The 19,670-nt window shown below is 49.2% G+C and overlaps 1 protein-coding gene across 4 annotated transcripts; it reads right to left on the reverse strand.

The window, feature by feature from the left end:
• Positions 1–5,084: 5,084 nt before the first annotated feature.
• HJURP (Holliday junction recognition protein) lies at positions 5,085–17,896 on the reverse strand. 4 transcript variants are annotated; one of them, XM_027537970.1, is made up of 9 exons: positions 17,750–17,896; positions 17,443–17,509; positions 14,799–14,851; positions 13,258–13,351; positions 12,435–12,499; positions 11,006–11,098; positions 10,299–10,383; positions 7,099–8,665; positions 5,085–5,361 (listed from the first exon to the last, which is right to left on the reverse strand). In XM_027537970.1, exons 1-8 carry the CDS (start codon positions 17,843–17,845, stop codon positions 7,122–7,124), a joined length of 2,097 nt encoding a protein of 698 aa, XP_027393771.1. In that variant the 5' UTR covers positions 17,846–17,896; the 3' UTR covers positions 5,085–5,361; positions 7,099–7,121. The 4 variants fall into 4 exon arrangements, with proteins under 4 accessions (XP_027393771.1, XP_027393770.1, XP_027393773.1 ...); XM_027537971.1 differs by lacking the exon at positions 5,085–5,361 and adding an exon at positions 6,313–6,440; XM_027537969.1 differs by having other exon boundaries at positions 5,085–8,665.
• Between the last annotated feature and the right edge of the window lie 1,774 nt (positions 17,897–19,670).

Raw genomic sequence — 19,670 nt, forward strand, 5'->3', positions numbered from 1 at the left:
GTGAAACCGCCCGAGGGGAGAGTCAGCTGACCCTGGTTGTATTTGGGATGGGAGGCGTGGGTAGCCAGGGCACACAGAGGTGGATGAACCTGCGGGGGGCTTTCTAGGAAGACAGCTCTCATGGTTCCTTGTGCTTTCTGCCTGCTCCCTGTAGCAGCTGGGGCCTGGGGATCATCTTCCTGTCCCTGTTGACGTGATGGAAGGCCCAAGGAATGGGAGATGCATGTGGAGACACGACTGCACCTGCCATCTTCCGAATTCACGCTCGGGGCGGGGATGAAGTTCAAACCCCCATGAGCCCCTCGCCCCGCAGTCAGCTCTCATCAGCACGCACCACTCAGGGCGGGCGGAGGATGAGGGCCTGGCTGCAGGGTCCCCACCCTCCTCGTACACTCACTCTCAGTGCTCCAGGAGCTACAGCTGGACTCAGATCCTGGGGTTTGGAGGGCAGCTCTGGAGACGCTCAACATCTTGGATACCCGCAGTCAGCAGCGGCTTTTGGCTTCACCTGAAGGAATCCCCTAGATGGTCTAAGTGCAAAATGTACCTACATTTCTCCTGGGGGCAAACCCCACCACAGCACCGCAAACCACTGTTAATTCCGTTTGTAAGAAAAAGTACTGTACTTAAATAATCAGTGCGCCTTTCTTTTCTCCCTTTGAAATAAACCTCCCTTGCTATTTGGGGAGCAGATTCCTGACTGCAAGGAGATGACACCCCAGAGCTGAGACAGTGGGGTGAAGGGAAATTCCAGTCCTAGCGGGGATTTCATTCCTGTGTCCCCTGAGTGTGTGTGTGTGTGTGTGTGTGTGTGTGTGTGTGAGGCCAGAGGATCTGGGTCCCCTTTGTGTCTTCACTGCATTTCAGTTCCTCCCACATGGATGGTGTGTCCACTGCCAGGCTCTGTGCTGGGGTGGCCAGGGGAGCCCTGCTGCTGTCCAGCCCTGCTTCCAGGAGCCCCACTCTTAAAGGGAAAGGAGACGTCTCCCAGCGACCATGATGCACCCAGGGTGAGGGAGGGCGGCCTCCAGTGGGGGCAGTGCTGGTGCCCGTCCACAGGGTGTCACTCAGGGGGGCCTCAGGGAGGAAGTGACACCACACCGTCCACCCTCGTCTCTTTCATATCAGGGTCCACTGGGCCAGGATGGGAAGGGACCCAGTGAGGCCTGGAGCAGAACCCATGAAGGGCCAAAGGGAGGAATTACCTCCAAGTCCAAGAAACAGGCAGGGGGAGAAGGGCAGGGAAATTCTTCCTATACTCACGCTGCCAGCAGGACAGTCTTGGGTTGTCCCCAGAGCAGATGAAGGTGGGATTTCCAAACCAGTCCCCCTGTAACAGCCCAAGGCGGTCACCACCCTGGGCCCATGGGTGGGAGGATTGCAAAGCCGTCCAGAAAACCAACCTGCTTCGGAGGCTTCCGGGCAGACTGGTCTCACACTCTTGGTCATGCCCATGGAATAGACAGTGAAGTTACTTCCTGCCGAGTGATGAAGATGGTGGCTGCTGGAAGACTCAAGTCCCAGTGACACAGCCGGAAAGGAATGTGCCCTTCACTATAGGTCCTGGGGGAAGCCGTACGATTGCAGTTAGGTCTCTGATCAATTCCATTCATGCCTGTGCAAAACTCTCCAGATGGTTTATTGATCTAAACTCAGAAAGGAAAACTTTAAGACAATATAGTCATTTTGATCATGAGAGTAGGGTAGGATGTCTTTTAAAAGTAATAAGAGAAACCAGTTAAAAATAAAGGATTAACTTTCCTAAGTTATAATATATCTTCTGGGACTTCCCTGGTGATTTAGTGATTAAAACTCCATGCTTCCACTGCAGGGAGCTCAGGTTCTGTCCCTGGTTGGGGAACTAAGAGCCTCATGCCATGCAGTGCAATTAAAAAAAAAATTCTTGAATAAAAATGAAAATATAACATATCAACATAAAAGTTAAAAATAAATTTATCTTCTGTACAATAAAATATCATAAAGTTAAGTAAGTCACAGTTGGAAGAAGTTACTTGCAATTTATATAAAACTAGGTTGGTTCATATAGCCAGATTGGTAAACAGAATATACCCAAATCAGTAATACAGCAAATTAAAAAAAACAGTGTCACAAGAGGATGCTTGAAAAGCCAGTAGGAGGCTGGTTTGGGAGGTGACTGGGCTTGAATGAGGTCCTGAGGGTGGGGCCTCCGAGACAAGATTGGTGCGCTTTATAAAAGACACTAGGTAGCTCCTTCTTTCTCCACGTGACATGAGAAGGAAGCCGTCTTCAGGCCAGGAAGTGGGTCCTCCCAGAGTCCAGCTGTGCCCTCTCCTGGATCTCAGCCTTCATCTCCAGAAGCAAAGTTTTGTTGTTTAAGTACCCGGACTCTGGTGTTTTGTTATGGCCGCAGGTGATGTTGCAGTGTAAAGATGTGGGCGGAAAGGGCACATCCATACAGGGAAAGCGTCACCTCCGGTAGGGGGATGGGAAGGAAAGGTGTGCAACTTAATCTTTAATCAACTTAAAACACCATTATACACAGCAATGTATTGACAACCATTTACTCAGGATGTTGGTACATGGGTTTTGTCACTGTATTGTGAATATTTGCAAGATTTTATTCAAAAGTTGCTGCTGCTGCTGCTAAGTCGCTTCAGTCATGTCTGACTCTGTGCGACCCCATAGATGGCAGCCCACCAGGCTCCCCTGTCCCTGGGATTCCAGGCAAGAACACCAGAGTGGGTTTCCATTTCCTTCTCCAATGTGTGAAAGTGAAAAGTGAAAGTGAAGTCACTCAGTCGTGTCCGAATCTTAGCGACCCCATGGACTGTAGCCCACCAGACTCCTCCGTCCATGGGATTTTCCAGGCAAGAGTACTAGAGTGGGGTGCCATTGCCTTCTCCTATTTAAAAGTTACTGTCCATTAAGTAAACTAAAAAGCTTTTGCACAACGAAGGAAACTATAAACAAGATGAAAAAACAACCTTCAGAATTGGAGAAAATTTAGCAAACGAAACAACTGATGAAGGATTAATCTCCAAAACATACAAGCAGCTCCTTCAGCTCAAAACCAGGAAAACAACTCAATCAAAAAGTGGGCAGAGGACCTGAACAGACATTTCTCCAAAGAAGACCCATTGATGACTAATAAACACGTGAAAAGATGCTCAACATCGCTCATTAGTAGAGAAATGCAAATCAAAACTACAATGAGGTATCACCACACTCAGGTCAGAATGGCCATCAACAGAAAAACCCACAAACAATAAATGCTGGAGAATGTGTGGAAAAATGGGAACCCTCCTGCACTGTTAGCAGAAATGCAACTTGATATAGCCACTATGGAGAACAGTATGAAGACTGCTTAAAATACTAGGGATAAAACTACCATATGACCCAACAATCTCACTACTGGGCCTATACCCTGAGAAAACCTTACCTGAAAAGGACACGTGTACCCGTGTTCACTGCAGCCCTATTTACAATAGGGAGGACACAGAAGCAATGTAGATGTCCATTGACAGATGAATGGATAAAGAAGCTGTGGTACATTGTGGTACACACAATGGAATATTACCCAACTATAAAAAGGAATGCATTTGAGTCCGTTCTAATGAGGTGGATGAACCGAGAGCCTGTCATACAGTATGAAGTCGGTCAAAAAAAGAAAGACAAATATCACATATTAACACATATATATGGAACCTAGAAAGATGGTACTTGTGAACTTATCTGCAGGGCAGCAGTAGAGATGCAAACACAGAGGAGAAACTTGTGGACACAGAGGGGAAGGAGTGGGTGGGATGGATTGAGAGAGTAGCATTGAAACACACACATTGCCATAGATGGCCAGTGAAAATGTGTCGTAGGATGTGGGAGCTCAAATCCAACATTCTGTGATAACCTAGAGGGGGTGGGATGGGGTGGGAGGTGGAAGGGAGGTTCAAGAGGGAGGGGACATATATACACCTATGGTTGATTTCACGTTAATATAAGGCAGAAAACAGCACAGTATTGTAAAGCAATTATCTGCCAATTAAAAATAAATAAATTTTAACCGTCTGTATCTTATGATGACCTAGATAAGAAACTGTCTTTACAACTGAAAAAAATCAAAACAAGAATTAAAACTTTTAAATGTTGGGATGTCTCTGGTGGTCCAGCGGCTAAGACTCTTGCTCCTGATGCAGGGGGCTGGGGTCAGGGAGCTAGATCCTACGTGCCACAATGAAGACTGAAGATCCCGCACGCTGCAAGTAACAGGTGCAGCCAAATAAATACATAAGTATTTTAAAAAGGGATATTTGCATTTATTAAATTTTTAAAATGCTATGTGTATCAAAAAAGTAAACAAAATTAAAGGGTATACAAGTTAAAAAAAAAGTCACTGTGATACTCTATTATAAACAGCTCTAATAAAAATCATGAGCTGTCACAGGTGTTGAGTGGCTGCAGGTGTTTTGGGACATCACAGGACTGTTTATGTTTTCATCTAAAAATATTAAGCTGTTTGGCATCACTTTCATGGGTGAGTTGAACAGTGATTCAATTTGCTACCTCCTAATATTGGAAGGTCTGATGCTGAAGCCGAAGCTCCATTACTTTGGCCACCTGATGCAAAAAGCTGACTCATTGGAAAAGACCTTGATGCTGGAGAAAGATTGAAGGCAAGATAAGTGGGTGGCAGAGGATGAGATGGTTAGATAGCATCACTGACTCAATGGATATGAATTTGAGCAAACTCTGGGAGACAGTTTCTTGGCCTGGAGAATGCTATGGACTGTATAGTCCATGGGGTCGCAAAGAGTTGCACACCACTGAGCGACTTCCACTGGGAGACAGTGGGGGACAGGGAAGGCTGCTGTGCTGCAGCCCATGGGGTTGCAAAGAGTTGGGCATGACTTAGCAACTGAATAGCAATAACAAATATGGAAGATGCCAAGTCCTGCTGGCCTGAATTTAAAAGGCTAAGCAGCTGGACTTTCTTTCTAGGGCTTAAAACTAGGTTTCAGAAAAAACTTCTCTGAGGAAATAGGAAAGGTAAAGGAGGATTTCTGGTCACGTGTAAATTTAACAAAGAAAATATGAGAAAAATAGGCCTGTAAACGATAACATTAAAACTTTATTTGAGCAACTTTATTCAAATAATTTCCAAAAATCCAGAGTCACGTCAATGGAACCAATTTCATTGAAATTTGCTTTGAAGGACAGATAAGTGAAGCAAGTTCTCGGATTTTCTTGAGAATTAAAAAATACACAAAAATCAGTTAGTGCAGAGGGAATACTCCAAAATAACTTGGCAATAGATTTTCAGCTTTGAGTTTTTCTGACACGAAATCATTTGTCTCTTCCATCCTAAAAGATGTGTCATTCTTTCCTCTAGGGGAAAAAAAAAATTCAGTTCAATTTCACTAGAATTCCCAATGCCAGCCCCCCAAAACTTAACTGTTATTTGTGTTAGTCATTCAGTTGTGTTCAACTTTGCAAAACCATGGAACCCACCAGGCTCCTTTGCCCATGGGATTCTCCAAACAAGAATCCTGGAGTGGGTAGCCATTCTCTTTTCCAGGGGAAGATATATTTACTCCATTGAATGTACATGAATATTTGAGTCATTATAAATACCTGAAGGAATGTAAAGGAACAATAGTAACGGTAGTTCCTCAAGCAGGCAACGCAAACTGGCGGTTAAGACCATGGGCTTTCAAATCCTGGCCCAGCCATGCATGCCTGCACGGATTCAGGAGTTAACGCTATGTTTCCTTGGGGACTTCCTTGGTGGCCCAGTGGCTAAGACTCCACACTCCCAATGCTGGGGACCCAGTTCAATCCCTGGTGGGGGGGCTAAGATTCCATGTGCCGCAAGTAAGTACTCTCATGCTGCAAATAAGACCTGGCACAGCTGGAACACACACACACAAGACCACATTTCCTTATTTATAAAAAGACGAACTAGCACCGCCCATTGGACAGAGCCTATCTAAACAAAGGGTTCAAGTGGGGCTTAAAGAAAGAAGGTGTAAAAAGGGATCAACACAGCCTGGTGCATGGAGTTTGGGCTCACAGCTCAGGAAGATTTGGTCCTTTTCCTCAATAAATATATAATATTTAGCAGAGAATATTAAGTAGGGAGTCCCCTGGACTGCAAGGAGATCCAACCAGTCAATCGAAATCAGTCCTAAATATTCATTGGAGGACTGATGCTGAAGTTGAAGCTCCAAGACTGGCCACCTGACGTGAAGAACTGACTCATGGCCCTGAAAAGACCCTGATGCTGCGAAAGACTGAAGGTGGGAGGAGAAGGGGATGACAGAGGATGAGATGGTTGGATGGCATCACTGAGTCGATGGAGATGAGTTTAAACAAGTTCCAGGAATTGGTGATGGACAGGGAAACCTGGCGTGCTGGAGTCCATGTGGGTCACAAAGAGTTGGACATGACTGAGCAACTGAACTGAACTGAAAGAAGAAGAACACACAGAAAACAGTTAAGCATGTTTGTATCATAGTTCTGGAAGGAGCTGCCAAACCAAACCCAGTCAGGTCCCATCAGCCTGCGGAGCGACGCGGACTTAGATGCGTTGTCAGGACCCCATGTGTGGTGCACTGGAATGCTCTCTGGGGAAGGTGGCGCCCACCTGAGGAAGTTTAGGAACTCACAGCAGCCTGTCCACCCCCACCCCAGCTTGTCTCTGGAGAAAATGGTGCAGACAGCAGAAAGCTTCAGCTTAAGGGACGTGCACAAGCTAAATCGAGGCCGAGGTAGGGGCTCAGACGGGCTTCGATGTGGAGGGCAGGAGGCTGCGGGCTCTCTGCGGGCTGGCTCCTACTCTGTTCTCACAAAGCAGTGACAAGTGAGCAGAGAGGCATCAACTCCCAGATCCGTTTCACGCCCAACAGCAATTTTCTGAGTGTGAGATAAAGAAGCTGGAAATGACAGTTTGCCGAGGACTATAGCGTCTTAAGGGACACTTTTTAGAAATACCCCCAAAGTGCATTCCAGTGGGAAATGTGTAAAAATGCTGATGTTAGAGGAAGGAAAAGAATTTGGGAGAACATTTGGAAAATTAACACCTAAGAGTTGTCAAACACCCACATTCAGCAAAGGGAAACGCACCTTCTTCTCTTCCCATTTGGGCTTTAAGAGTCGACCTCCTCCCCGGGCCTTGGCATGGCTCTGCCCACAGGTGAGAAACTCCAGGGTCTGGCCCCCTCTCCGCACACCTGAGGGTCTGATAATCGGCATCGCTTTGTGGGGACCTGATGGCCCGACCCAGCAGCAAGAGCAACGTCCATGGATGGAGGGGCCCCAACTGTGTTGGAAGCCAGGGGGCTTTTTACACTCTGCTGGGGTGAGGATGACAGGCTTGGGGGACCCCGACAGCCAGAGTCTGGGTTGAACTTCACTGAGAAGCCTTCTTTTTGATATCGAACTCCCGCACGTGCTTTATCTGAAGGCGCCTGTGTCTGCTGAGGCGACTTTTGGCAATACTGCCGATGAAGCTTGTCAAATTTTTCTTTAATATCATCGTAGCGATCCCTGGCAAAGCCTAGAGGTTGTACCCTGGGTACTGAAATGGCTTTGCTGAATGATACCGATTCCTGAAACTTTCCCGAATCACTTCCTAGACAAACAAGGTCAACAGTGTGCTCTGGGCGGCCCGCGCTGCAGGTGGGGTTGGTCTTTGAAAGTGAGGGGAAGGACTCACTCTCCGGCAGGCAGCTACCCACTCTGATGGATCTTCTGCCCAGGCCTTCAGAGGCCTCACTCAACCTCTTAGCTTTTGATTTGCAGAGAGGGCTGCTCAGCCTGTGGGCTTCTAAGCCTTGGGGGCTACCAGGGCTCATGGGACCACCTCGGTACACATCCACAGCCGAGCCAGGTGGGTAAGTCAGGCTGAGCTGCTTCCCAGGACTCAAGCAATACTCCTGATGAAGCTTGTCAAATTTGATCTCAATTTCCTTAAAACGACTCCCCGCCTGGCCCCGTAGGATTCTGGGTCTGGAAGCTATTTTTACAGGAGAAATCAACCACTTTAAGGTCACGAATCTGTTTTCCTGATCAAGAGGAGACAGCACTTTGGAGTCTAAGTAAGTCAATGATGAATGCTTCTGGGGCATTCCCTGAAGCTCCTTCCAAGGTGGAGTGAATGTATGGATCTGGGGTTTGTTTACTTTGAGAAGAGCCCTTCCTGATTTTAAATCCGTCTTAGGCACAGAAACATCGGGCAAGTTCCCACGATCTCTTAAGGTCCCTGCATCCTCCAGGGGCTCGGAGCAGGGTGGACGTCTCTCCTGGGGGCTCTGCCGAGAGCGCCCCCCTCCTCGGCAGCTTGTTCTGTTCATTCTGCCCTTACACCGGTGCCTCCGCCTGAAGCTCCAGTTCTGGCCGATGAGCGTCTTGGTGGAGATGATGCAGGAGGGCCTGGCGCCCAGCAGCCGGCTCATGGAGTGCAGCATGCCTGCGTACAGGTCGCTGAGCGTCGCGTTGCACACGTCCTCCCCCTTGGAGCAGGGGCTGCTTGAGAAGCTGCCGCCACCGGTCCTGTGTAATGGGATGCCGTCACCCCTCGGCATCATGGCCTGGCCTGCTGAGCAGGAGTGAGAGGCGTCACCCTCCCTGGGTGATGGAGGTGGCTGGAGTGGACCACCAGGGCGGTCTTCAGAGATGTCCTTGCAGTATCCTGGAGAAACACACACACAAGGCAAAGCTGCATGACCACTCACAGCCATCCACATGCAGAGATCAGTTTCCCTGGGTGGCTCCCATGACAAAGAATCTGCCTGCAACGCTGGAGACCCAGGGTTCAAGCCTGGGGTCAGCAAGATCCTGTGGAGGAGGGCATGGCAACCCACTCCGGTATTCTTGCCTGGAGAATCTCATGGACAGAGAAGCCTGGCGGGCTAAGTCCATGGGGTCACAGAGAGTTGGCCACGATTGAGCGACTGACTTTCACACACAGAGATCAGGGAAATGAAGGCTGGATCATGACCAGCATGGGTTTTTTAAAAAAGTTATTAGTTTTAACTGAGATATAATTCACATATAACATTATGTTAGTTTCAGGAGTATAACATTGTGATTTTTTTTTTAAAGCAATACAAAAAAAATAAAAGCAACAAAATTTCACAAATATTTGGGAATAGACTCTTCTCAGAGATTTTTTTTCTAGCTATCAAAACAATTCACTGTCCATTGACCTTCCTAAAAGGAGTCTTTCTTCCCTGTATGACGGTTTAGAAACGGTTTTCTTGACCCTGCCTGCCGACAGGAGTGTGTGGGGAAGGGATTTGTTGTTGCTTAGTCGCTCAGTCGTGCCTGCCTCTTTGTGGCCCCATGGACTGTAACCCACCAAACTCCTCTGTCCATGGGATTTCCCAGGCAAGAATACTGGCATGGGTAGCCATTTCCTTCTCCAGGGCATCTTCCCGACCCAGGGACTGAACCCACATCTCCTGCATCGGCAGGCAGATTCTTTACAGCTGAGTCAGTGGGAAAGCCGGAGAAAGACACAGGCCTCCTGAATACAGCTCTTTGCACAGCTTTGACTTTTGCATCATGTTAAATGTTTTATATATTAAAAAAGTGAAATCAAACCAACAAAGATGAGGATAACTCTAAAGATGAACATAGGAGGGAAAAATGACCCTATCTCTCTGTCAAACTGACAACAATCAGAAGAGAAAATAGAATCCAAATAACCCTGAACATGGTCCCCCTGTGGGACAAGGTCTGAGGATAAAAATGCTGCTTGGAGATCCAGAACCTTCTTCGGCTCATTGTCGAGCAGAGTCTATACCAGGTGCTGTGATTCTGAAGCTGCTTGGTGCTTTGTGACCAACCAAATGAGCACCACTGTCAAGGAGGAGGGAGGCCACTCTGGAGTCAGGGTGGGGGATGAAGGGCTCAGAACCCCTGGGGACAGGTCAGGGGATCCAAAGCCAGAGTGGAAGGGGCTCCTCCAGGCTGAACGTGAGTTGAAAATGGAGAATAGATTCCAATACGTGAATTAAAAAAAAGTCCATGAGTTCTTACTGATTCTGGAAAAGTTAGAAGAAGGAAAAGCATGTTGGGAAGAATAAAGTAAGGGGAAAAAAGGAAACAGAAGGGACAGAGTTCAGCCTGTTTTATAGAAGAACGCCAGCAAAGGGGCCTTCCTTTCTTGGTAATAAGGCACCTACGACGAGCACGTGTCTCTGACAGTTAACGGTGATGAAACATGCCCAGCAAACACGGGGGTGGGGTGGCGGATGGTGCCCAGCTAAGGCGCTGTCAAGCTTCTGAAAGTGAATGGTCTGCTTCTATGTCGCACTTACCCTGGGCAGGTCTGGCAGGCGAGGCCAATGATGGGGCCAGGGTCACATGGGTGTCCTTTCCCTCTCCGTAACCAGCACACTGAAACTAAAGCAAATGACTTTAACAAAAAGAAAACAGAAAAGTCGCTCAGTCATGTCTGATTCTTTGTGACCCCACAGACTGTAGCCTACCAGGCTCCTCTGTCCATGGGATATTTCCAGGCAAGAGTACTGGAGTGGGTTGCCATTTCCTTCTCCAGGGGATCTTCCTGACCCAGGGATCGAACCCAGCTCTCCCACATTGGAGGCAGATGCTTTACCATCTGAGCTACCAGGGAAGCCAAAGCAAATGACTTTAACAAAGGCTTTGCTAAGCGTCAGCTCTGGCCGCCCCATCCCCCAGTATCAAGCCCACAGGAACTGCTCCCCAACCACAGATGGAGCATGACCGAACCGGGATGAATTGTGCAGCTTCAAAACCCTCTGCCCAAGGGCTGGGGCCCTAGTGGACCCTGTGAGCAGCCCAGAACATGGTGGGCAGCCGATTCCGCTGCCTGAGGGGACCCGGAGTGTCTACTCAGGAAGAGCAGGCGTCGGGGAGGCTGTGAGCCAAAGAGTTTGGAAACTGAGATGGTCTTTACAGGCTCTGGAGTAAACCAGACATAATCACACCTCACTGGGTCTCTAGCCTGCAGTTTGCTCTGAGGACACACTCAGGGACACATTACCTCCAAACACCCTTCATCCTGCAGTAGGATATCCACTTGCGTCAAGTACTTCCTTCTCAGCTCATTTTTCGAAGGGCTCCAGGGCACTGCAGGCTGACACCGAGACAGAAGTCAGTATCTGTGAGTGCTGTTGGGCATGGCTGAGCTCTGGGATTCGGGAATATACTGGCACAGTCAGCAATGTATATGTGTTTACATGGAGTTCCTCAAAGTCACTTCTGCACTTCCTGCTGTTATCAGTACAGAGTGTTCCAGCCCCTCTGAAAATCTACCTGACCTGGGATCCAGCTTTAGGGAATTTACCCAGTGGGACCAATTCAAAAGGAAATAGAAAAACAAAACATACCAGTTTGGAGAAGTTTTTGACAATATGACTAGCATCAGAAAAAAAAAAGAATCGATAATCTTAGGTGAGTTTTGGACACAACTGCTAGGGCCAATCCCAGCTGCTGCGTTTACCAGACAAGAAGTTCAGTGGCTTCCCCGCAGTCCAGTGGTTAAGACTCTGTGCTTCCACTGCACGGGGTATGGGTTTGATCCCTGGTCAGGGAACTAAGATCCCATGTGCCGCATCCAAAATACAAAATCAGAAAAGAAAAAACAACAACAAAAGAAGTTCACTGTCCGACTCAGGGGACAGGGACGGTGGCCTCTCCTGCCCCTCACCTGCTGTGCATTGGAAATAGGGGCCTCGGTCTCCGATGTGCACCGGGGGTGGGGGCGGGGGTGAGGAGTCAGGGCCGGGGCTGCAGCTGGTGTGGGGGGAACATTAATACCCCAGGGAAAGGCTGGCACCTCGACTGCCTACTCCCCTTCACTACCACTCCGACAAAATACCTCTAAAAGCAGCCCTCTCCTCGCCCAGGGCCACCCCCCGATTCTAGTTAGACACGACAGGTCACACCTGGGTGCATGGGAAACCTCTCAAAAGGAGTGAGTTTAGAGGAAAGCCACACGCCAGCTGTTCTAGCATCTGACCCGGAGGGCAGGTCAGAGACTTGGGTGGATTCTGTCCTGTGCGTCTCGTCCATCCCGAGGGCTGACCCGGAAACAGTCCACAGAGCACCTCCCCTGTGACAGCATCTCTACGGGGTACGACCGACCTAGAACCCAGCTCTCCACACGGTGAGGTTTGTCCAGGCCAAAGGCGTGCTGGGAACCACAGCTGGGCTTGTTCTGTGTGCAGAGCAGCACTCAACATTGACAAAGGCCCGGTAAGACAGGCTCGATCCTGGGCCGTAAGTGCTAACCTGAGAAGGGGCAACTTGCTGCCTTAGGGGATCTGCATGGGGGGTGCTGAGACTTGAGGGGTGGCGTTAGCAAAGAGTGAGCCTCAGAAGCGGGCCTGGAGGAACATGCGGGTCACAAGAATGTTCACCTGTCCCTAAGCCCCAACTCCGTCCCTTTGTTAACAAAAGACAGGGCTCACCATTAAGTTCCCAGCAATCACTTCTCCCTGGAAGAAAGTTGTATCAGCATCACTGCTTTTTGAATCTAGAAGCAAAAGAGGAAATTTCCATCAGAATGTCTTAAGAAAGCATGTATATTTTCTCCTAAGGATAGTTTTGGCATTACTCGAGTATATACTGCTGTGAAAACTCCTGTTGCTTCAAGCGGTCCCTTATAACAGGGATGCAGTCATCTGTGGCCACGCAGAGTCAGGGACACCAGGGAAAGCAGCTTTTTGTAAAACCTCTGTTCTTTCGATGGCCTCTCATCCTGAAAGTTGAGTGCCTGTAGGCCAGCACCGTCTAATAGAACTTTCTGCAATGATGGAAAAGTCCCCCCTGCTGTCCAGTATGGCAGCCACGAGCCACACGTGGCGGCTGAACACTTGGAATATGGCTAGTGAGGCTGGGAACTGCATTTTAAATTTGACTTCATTTTAAATGAATTCTAATAGTCATGGGTGGCTGGACACCTGGACAGTTCAGCTTAAGAACCTAATTATTTTAAGGAGCCCAGGGAGTTCACGGACCTAAGGCTTTACGGAGTTGAAATCTGGATTAATGCTGGTAAAGCAATGACACCCACAAGCAAACATCTCCGGAGTCTTTCTGCGTCCAGCAGCGTGACGTAACTGTGAGTGAGACGGCTCCCTAGGTGAGTTGAAAAGGAACCAAGGGACTTTTCAGAGGTTTTAGTTTAGACTTGGAGTGAGGAGCCTAGACTTGGAGGTGGAGGCAGACAGAGACACATCCCCCATCAGCCCCCACACCCCAATACAGCTTTCCAGCACCAGGACCACTCACCGTTGGCTGGTGTGTCAGGAGGGGGAAGCTCGAGATCTCCGGCTGGGACTCGCACGGACCCATCTGTCCTGCCATCCATCTTCATCGGGGAGCCCTTGATAAGATAAGCTTGGTTCAGACATAACGTATTTCAAAGCAAATGTCAAGTAAAACACCTCTGATCCCCACCTTTAGTGTATGAGAGAAAAGGCAGCTTTCCGGGGGCTTCTCTTTTAGAACATTCCAGCATCTAAGGCCTCAAGACTCCTAGCAGATAGTTGAGCTTCCCCTTGGAGAAGGAACAGAGCTGTCTTCCTCTGGTGGTACCCAGGGCTGCTGTCTCAGAAACCACTTGGATGGTGACTGATGGGAGCAGGAAAGTGAGAGTGACCAGGTCCAGCTCGGCCCTGGCATGGCGGTGAGCTCAGGGCCCAAACCAAATAGGATAGCACGGTCCCCAGACCTTCAGGTAGAAGCTGGAAATTCCAGAGGCCCCTGGGGGACTTTCTGTGACTTTTAATCTTAACAGTGGCTTGACCTCCACGTCGAGACCTACAATTCATTTAAAAGCTTCAGTGTGGGTGGGACCCTGGCATATGGAGCCACCTTCCAGCTGAACTCCAGCTACAGGGCAGTCAGCTGTCCTGACCAGGACCCAGCCTGCAGGGTGGAAGTCCTTTTTTTTGGAAGGAGGTGGTACACTCTCCACCTGCCCCCGAGAGCCTGATCTGCCCACCAGCCTTGGTAGTTGTATTGCATTGCATTAGTCGCTCAGCCGTGTCCAACTCTTTGTGAGCCCATGGACTGTAGCCTGCCAGACTTCTGTCCATGGGATTCTCCAGGCAAGAATACTGGAGTGGATTGCCATCCCTTTCTCCAAGCCTTGCTAGTAACCATAACTAATGCCATGGATGGGCTCTCGTTAGGGAAATTTGAGAATTCAAGATGCCAGATTGGCTAAAATCTTTTAGGCCACCTAGCCTTGCAAGGGCAGGAGTGAGAACATGGCGAGGCCTGTCCCTTTAAGGGCGGCCCTGGGGCATCACCTCCTCGATGTCTGTGAACCCTGCCTGGGGATGTCACTGCCTTTGCTTCGGGAGAAGTGGGACCTGATGGAGTTTCCGGAGCTGTCCTGTGTCTGGAAGCGTCACAGTTGCAGCAGAAGACATGCGTCTCAGTAAATCCTTACACACAAGAAATCAGGGCGGTTAACATGAGAAAGGGGCTTCCGTGGTGGCTCAGACCCTAAAAGAGTCCGCCTGCAATGCAGGAAACCCCAGTTCAGTTCCTGGGTTGGGAAGTTCCCCTGCAGAAGGGATAGGCTACCCACTCCAGTATTCTTGCCTGGAGAATCCCCATGGATGGAGGAGCCTGGGGGGCTACAGTCCACAGGGTTGCAAAGAGTCGGACACAACTGAGCGACTGAAAACACAAGGTGGGGAAACCATGGAACAACGCACCCCAGTGGCCCCTGGGTGCAGCTTCAGCTCATCTCCGCCTTTATTCACATCAACCTTCCTCTCCAGCAAGGCATGCTGGCAATAAAACTTGACATTAAATACCTGCATGTGTCCTGTGCTTCTCTTCACTAGTCCTCCACCCCAAATTCGCAATCCTTAAAAAAACAAATAGTAATTACCATTTAAGTCATCATGAACACTGAGCTTCAGCTTAATTTGTACTCAAAGAAAACCTAAGGGACAGGCAAAGGAAAGATCTAATAAGACGGAGATCTACCCAAACCACATTACTGACATTCTCTTGTTTCTCATCTTCATGAGGTTGAAAGTCTCAAAGAGGAAAATCTCATCTCTGTGAGATTTCAAAAATCCACACCAGACAAATTTATCATGAACGAAAATCTCTCCTGCCTGTAGGGAGCAGCTCGTTGAACCCAGGATTAAGCCAGAAATGAAACAGAAACAAGGAACGTATGTATGCCAAGTGCTGTCCTCAGAACACATGTATTGAGAGCAATCTATATACTACAGAGAGAGAGATACTGAAGGCACTTTCCAAGGGCAAACTTTCTACTCCATGGACAGAATAAGTGCTTTCTTGGGGCGACCTACACATTGTAGAACAAGTCACAGGCACAGGAGTAAACGCCGAGTTTTGGAGCCCTGCACTCACTAGCCAGCGGAATCTGGGCAAGATACTCCCCAGACCTCCACGGGCTCCTAGGTAAATTCAAATGAATAAAGAATGGATCATTGAGTTGCAAGGCTTGAGATGGTTGTTGATAACAGCAGCAAAGATTCACTTGGTGCTTACTGGTCCAGGCTCTAGTCTAAATCTTCTCCAAGTACACCGCATTCAGCATTCACAACTCACAGACACATGCCTTGTACGCTACTCCTAATTCTTTTGGATAGACACTCACCAAGTTCACTGTATAGATGGAGACAGAGGCAAGGAGCAAGTGAAATAACCAGCCCAGGCTATTAGCCCGCATGGTATGGCCCGGCTGGGAACCCGGGAGGAGTGACTCTCTACTATGCCTTTTGGCCTTTCCAGAACAGAGTGACCCCTGGCAGAGATGCTTGGACTCAAATCAGATCTTTGCTACTTTGGCTGAGTGACACGTGCAAGTTCCTTGATTTCTCTCTGCTGGACTCTCTTCTATGAAACAACGATCCTAATAGTGCCTACCCTGCAGGGTTGTTGAGAATCAAAAACCTGTGACTGTTAGAAGCCTACCCTACTGTGTAGATTGGAACTTGCTTTAAATTACAGGAATTCGCCCTGCAAGGGTGGTGAGCTAGCACGTAATCAGGAAGACCACTCCCTGAGTACCTCTTCAGGGAAAGCTACAGGTCAGGGGACCTGTGCTCCCATCAGCAAGAAGGTTGTAGGAACAAAGAACCACGGAATCCACATTTAGCATCACTGTCAGTGAATCTGTACAAGCTCTCCAGGAGGTCTTCCACATAAGTGCTTCCTGCTTTGGCTACCATTCTTGTTCTTATCTAACTGGAGTTGGAAATGAGTTTTCACTGGTGAAATTAGTGATGTTTAAGATTCGTGGATTGACCAAAATATTTCAGACACTGCCCATCTTTCCATAAACAAGTCAAGAGAACACACTAAAGCCTATTGATAGCACACTTAGGGATGATTTCTACATACTCCTGTGTCCAGCCTTAAGGTTGGACACAGGCCAGATGAACAAAAAAACTTACCGTTGGAATACATTAGCTTGTCTATAAAAACTTTTCACTTAGGGTGTGGCTGGTCCAGCTAAGAAAGTAGAGCCAGGATTCCATTTCATTAGGAACTGATTTGTGTCTGTCTGTCCAGTGTACAGCAGAACTGGGTCTGAGATTTGCTTTCAGTAGTAGGTAAAATTGAGTCAGTAATAAGGCTGAAGGGCTTCCTGGGTGGCTCAGCGGTAATGAATCTGCCCACAATGCAGATGACACAGGGGACGTGGGTTCAGTCCCTGGGTCGGGAAGATCCCCTGGAGGAGGGCATGGCAACCCACTCCAGTATTCTTGCCTGGAGAATCCCATGGACAAAGAAACCTGGCGGGCTACAGTCCACAGGGTTTCAAAGAGTCGGACATGGCTGAAGCGACTCAGCACGCACGCACAAGGCTGAACGATAGACACTGACCTCACCCAGTGCAAATTTTCCCAGGTATTTACCCAAAAGAATCCATGATTTAAGTCTGTTTGCAACATCAAGCTTTAAACAGGATGGCTCCTTCTCCTTGGATGCAGGTCAAATTCCAAAGTACTCAGAACCTCAAGTTAAACAGGTCAAATAACAGTCAATAGAGTGTTCACTAGTGCCAGGCTCCATCTCCTGTAAATGTCACAATATCTAGCCAAGCAGCTGTTACTGTCACTATCTTTCCACTTTACAGATGAAGAAACCAACACACAACCTGGCTAAAGCAATAGCCCAAGCTGAGATGGCTATTAAATGACCAGCCGGGATGCTAAACCCAGACAAGGGCATTTTTAACCAGGATGCATCTATGTGTCATTGGAATTCTGTCTTCATAAATAACTATTGGAAATAAGTAATTTAAGTGATTGATAGGTTCAAGGGAACTAGAGATGTATTAATGCTTATTAGATGAACAGGTTTATTTTCAAAAGAGCAGGGACAGCATTCCAAACTCTATTAAGACACTATTCCAGTTACACACTTAACCATAAATAATTCAGAAAGGCTGGGGGTGGGGGTGCTGATTCGTACCCTGGGGCGTCTGGTAGGTCAGCGTGGACATCTGAATCACCGGGCCGTCCTCGAAGGGCTGGTTGTACTGCGGGAGAGGAAGAAGGGGCATCCCATCATATGGGAGGGCGGAGAGGAACCCCTGACCCGGGCTGAGAAGGCGCCAGCGCGAGGCTGTAAGTCTACGGAGCCCCGAAGCACCCCCCCGCAACCCCCACCCCAACCCCTCGGTCCCCCACCCCGACCAGTCCCTCTGCCCCACGGTCCCTGCCTCCTCCTCCCGCCCCTCCTCCTTCCCCCTCCATCCCGCCAGCGGGAGGGGACGCACCTTTTCTATCAGCTGCTGCATGCGCCTCTGGAAGCGGCAGCGGCTGTCCCGGAGCTTCATCAGCAGCTCGTCCTCCGACAGGACCTCGCCCTCCATGGCGCGCAGACCAGAGCCCCACCCCAGCAGGAAGCCGAACTAGGAACATCGGCCCGCGTAGCGATTCAAATAGCCCTTCCGACACGCCCCTCAAGTCTCCCATTGGCTGTCTCTTGAAAGCTCGACCTCTGATTGGGCCTTTCAAACAGGTGGCGTCTCTCCCTCCCGGCCAATCCGTGCCCTCGTTTCCGACCCCGCCCTGCCCGGGGAGTGCCCCGGGAGCGGTTAGGGGAGGAGGAGGGGTGGGGGTGTGGGAAGCGGTCTGCAGCGGCTAGCTGGGAGTTTGGTGGCCTGGTGTTACCTGGGCGAGTCCTCTGCCTGTTCATCAGTATAGAGCCAGACGAGTAAGATTTCCCCCGTCGTGCACCGGCGATGTCCAAGCGACTTGCTCTGGGACTCGCCGCCTGTTGCGGGGGACCAGCCCTTCACCTGAACGTGGCCATAGACCCTGCCGGGTGGGCCGGCTTCCTCGCCCCTCCCGCCTCGGGTCCTCGTTAACGAGAGCTGAAAAAGACATCACGGGATTACAAACGCGCAAGGAGGCAGGAGAGTGGACATGCCTTTAGAAAATAAACGTCCCACGATCCAGGAAACTCTCATACGGTATTTTTATTAACCCCTGGCACATAATTTTCGTACATGGTTTTTATTGCATACTCGACTCCATTGGTATTAATTTTGTAGTGTTTTCTCTAGAGAATGGATAATTCAGCGCCATCACAGAGCCCGTATTTATGTGTTTGTGCTGATTATACCATGCTGCTGCTACTGCTAAGTCACTCCAATCGTGTCTGACTCTGTGCGACCCCATAGACGGCAGCCCACCAGGCTCCCCCGTCCCTGGGATTCTCCAGGCAAGAACACTAGAGTGGGTTGCCATTTCCTTCTCCAATGCATGAAAGTGAAAAGTGAAAGTGAAGTCGCTCAGTCGTGTCCGACTCCTAGCGACCCTATGGATTGCAGCCTACCAGGCTCCTCTGTCCATGGGATTTTCCAGGCAAGAGTACTGGAGTGGGTTGCCATTGCCTTCTCCGTGATTATACCATAATATGGGATAAAAATGAGTATAACTTGGAGCACGATGCTATCATGCGATCCAGCAGATATTAGGGGAGAAGGGGGAGTGAGAACATCCGGGGCCCATGTAGGAAATATATTGCAATGGACCCAGAGATATGCTGCCTAATTCCTTCTGCCCCCTTCCGCGCCAGGCCCCAGAGGCCAGGAGAGTTTTTCCTGGGCACCTGCTGCTGTCTTCAAAGATTGCCTCAGTTGTAGAGAGCCCCTCACCCAAGATCCTGCAACTCCAAGGCGGCTTAAATCCTATAAGGGCTCCAAGTGGGAACCTGAAGGACTCCAGGTTGGTCTTTTCAGCCAACAAAGAGCGATCTTATGGGCCATCCTATTAGTTCGCCTGAGACAAACGGACTGGTCTTTCCCTTCCTTCCACAGCCGCAATCTGGAGGATACTCCCTAGCAAAGATCCTTCACCGTTAACTCCTTCTCCCCATCTGTTCCCAGGAGATTCCCACCTGTAACAAGCACCTTGCTGCAAGTGGCCACTGAATCTATGCACCCTGTTTGTAGCTTTCCCAATTTTCACAAATAGTATCAGTTTTCTGTCCCTTCTTCCCTTGGGAGCGCTCATAAGTTTAGCGTGCTGTGTTTCCGTATAATTTCGCTTGGGACATTTAACTCATCACATTTAGAGACTCGAGAGGTCCCGACTGACCTCTCCGAGGACTTGGTCCTCACTCCTAGGAAACCACTCCCAGGGTACTGGGCTTCCCTCCCTCACTTCACGGTCTTATCCAAGGATCTGCTT

This window comes from Bos indicus x Bos taurus, chromosome 3 (assembly GCF_003369695.1).
Source record: "Bos indicus x Bos taurus breed Angus x Brahman F1 hybrid chromosome 3, Bos_hybrid_MaternalHap_v2.0, whole genome shotgun sequence".
Lineage (NCBI taxonomy): Eukaryota > Metazoa > Chordata > Mammalia > Artiodactyla > Bovidae > Bos > Bos indicus x Bos taurus.

Excerpts from the sequence above, each read along its gene's own strand:
- HJURP (XM_027537970.1), bottom strand. The coding sequence starts at position 17,845 with ATGGAGGGCGAGGTCCTGTCGGAGGACGAGCTGCTGATGAAGCTCCGG. Across the intron at positions 11,099-12,434 it reads TGATTGCTGGGAACTTAATG|CCTGCAGTGCCCTGGAGCCC; the intron begins GTGAGCCCTGTC and ends TCTCGGTGTCAG. Across the intron at positions 10,384-11,005 it reads AGGATGAAGGGTGTTTGGAG|TTTCAGTGTGCTGGTTACGG; the intron begins GTAATGTGTCCC and ends CATTTGCTTTAG.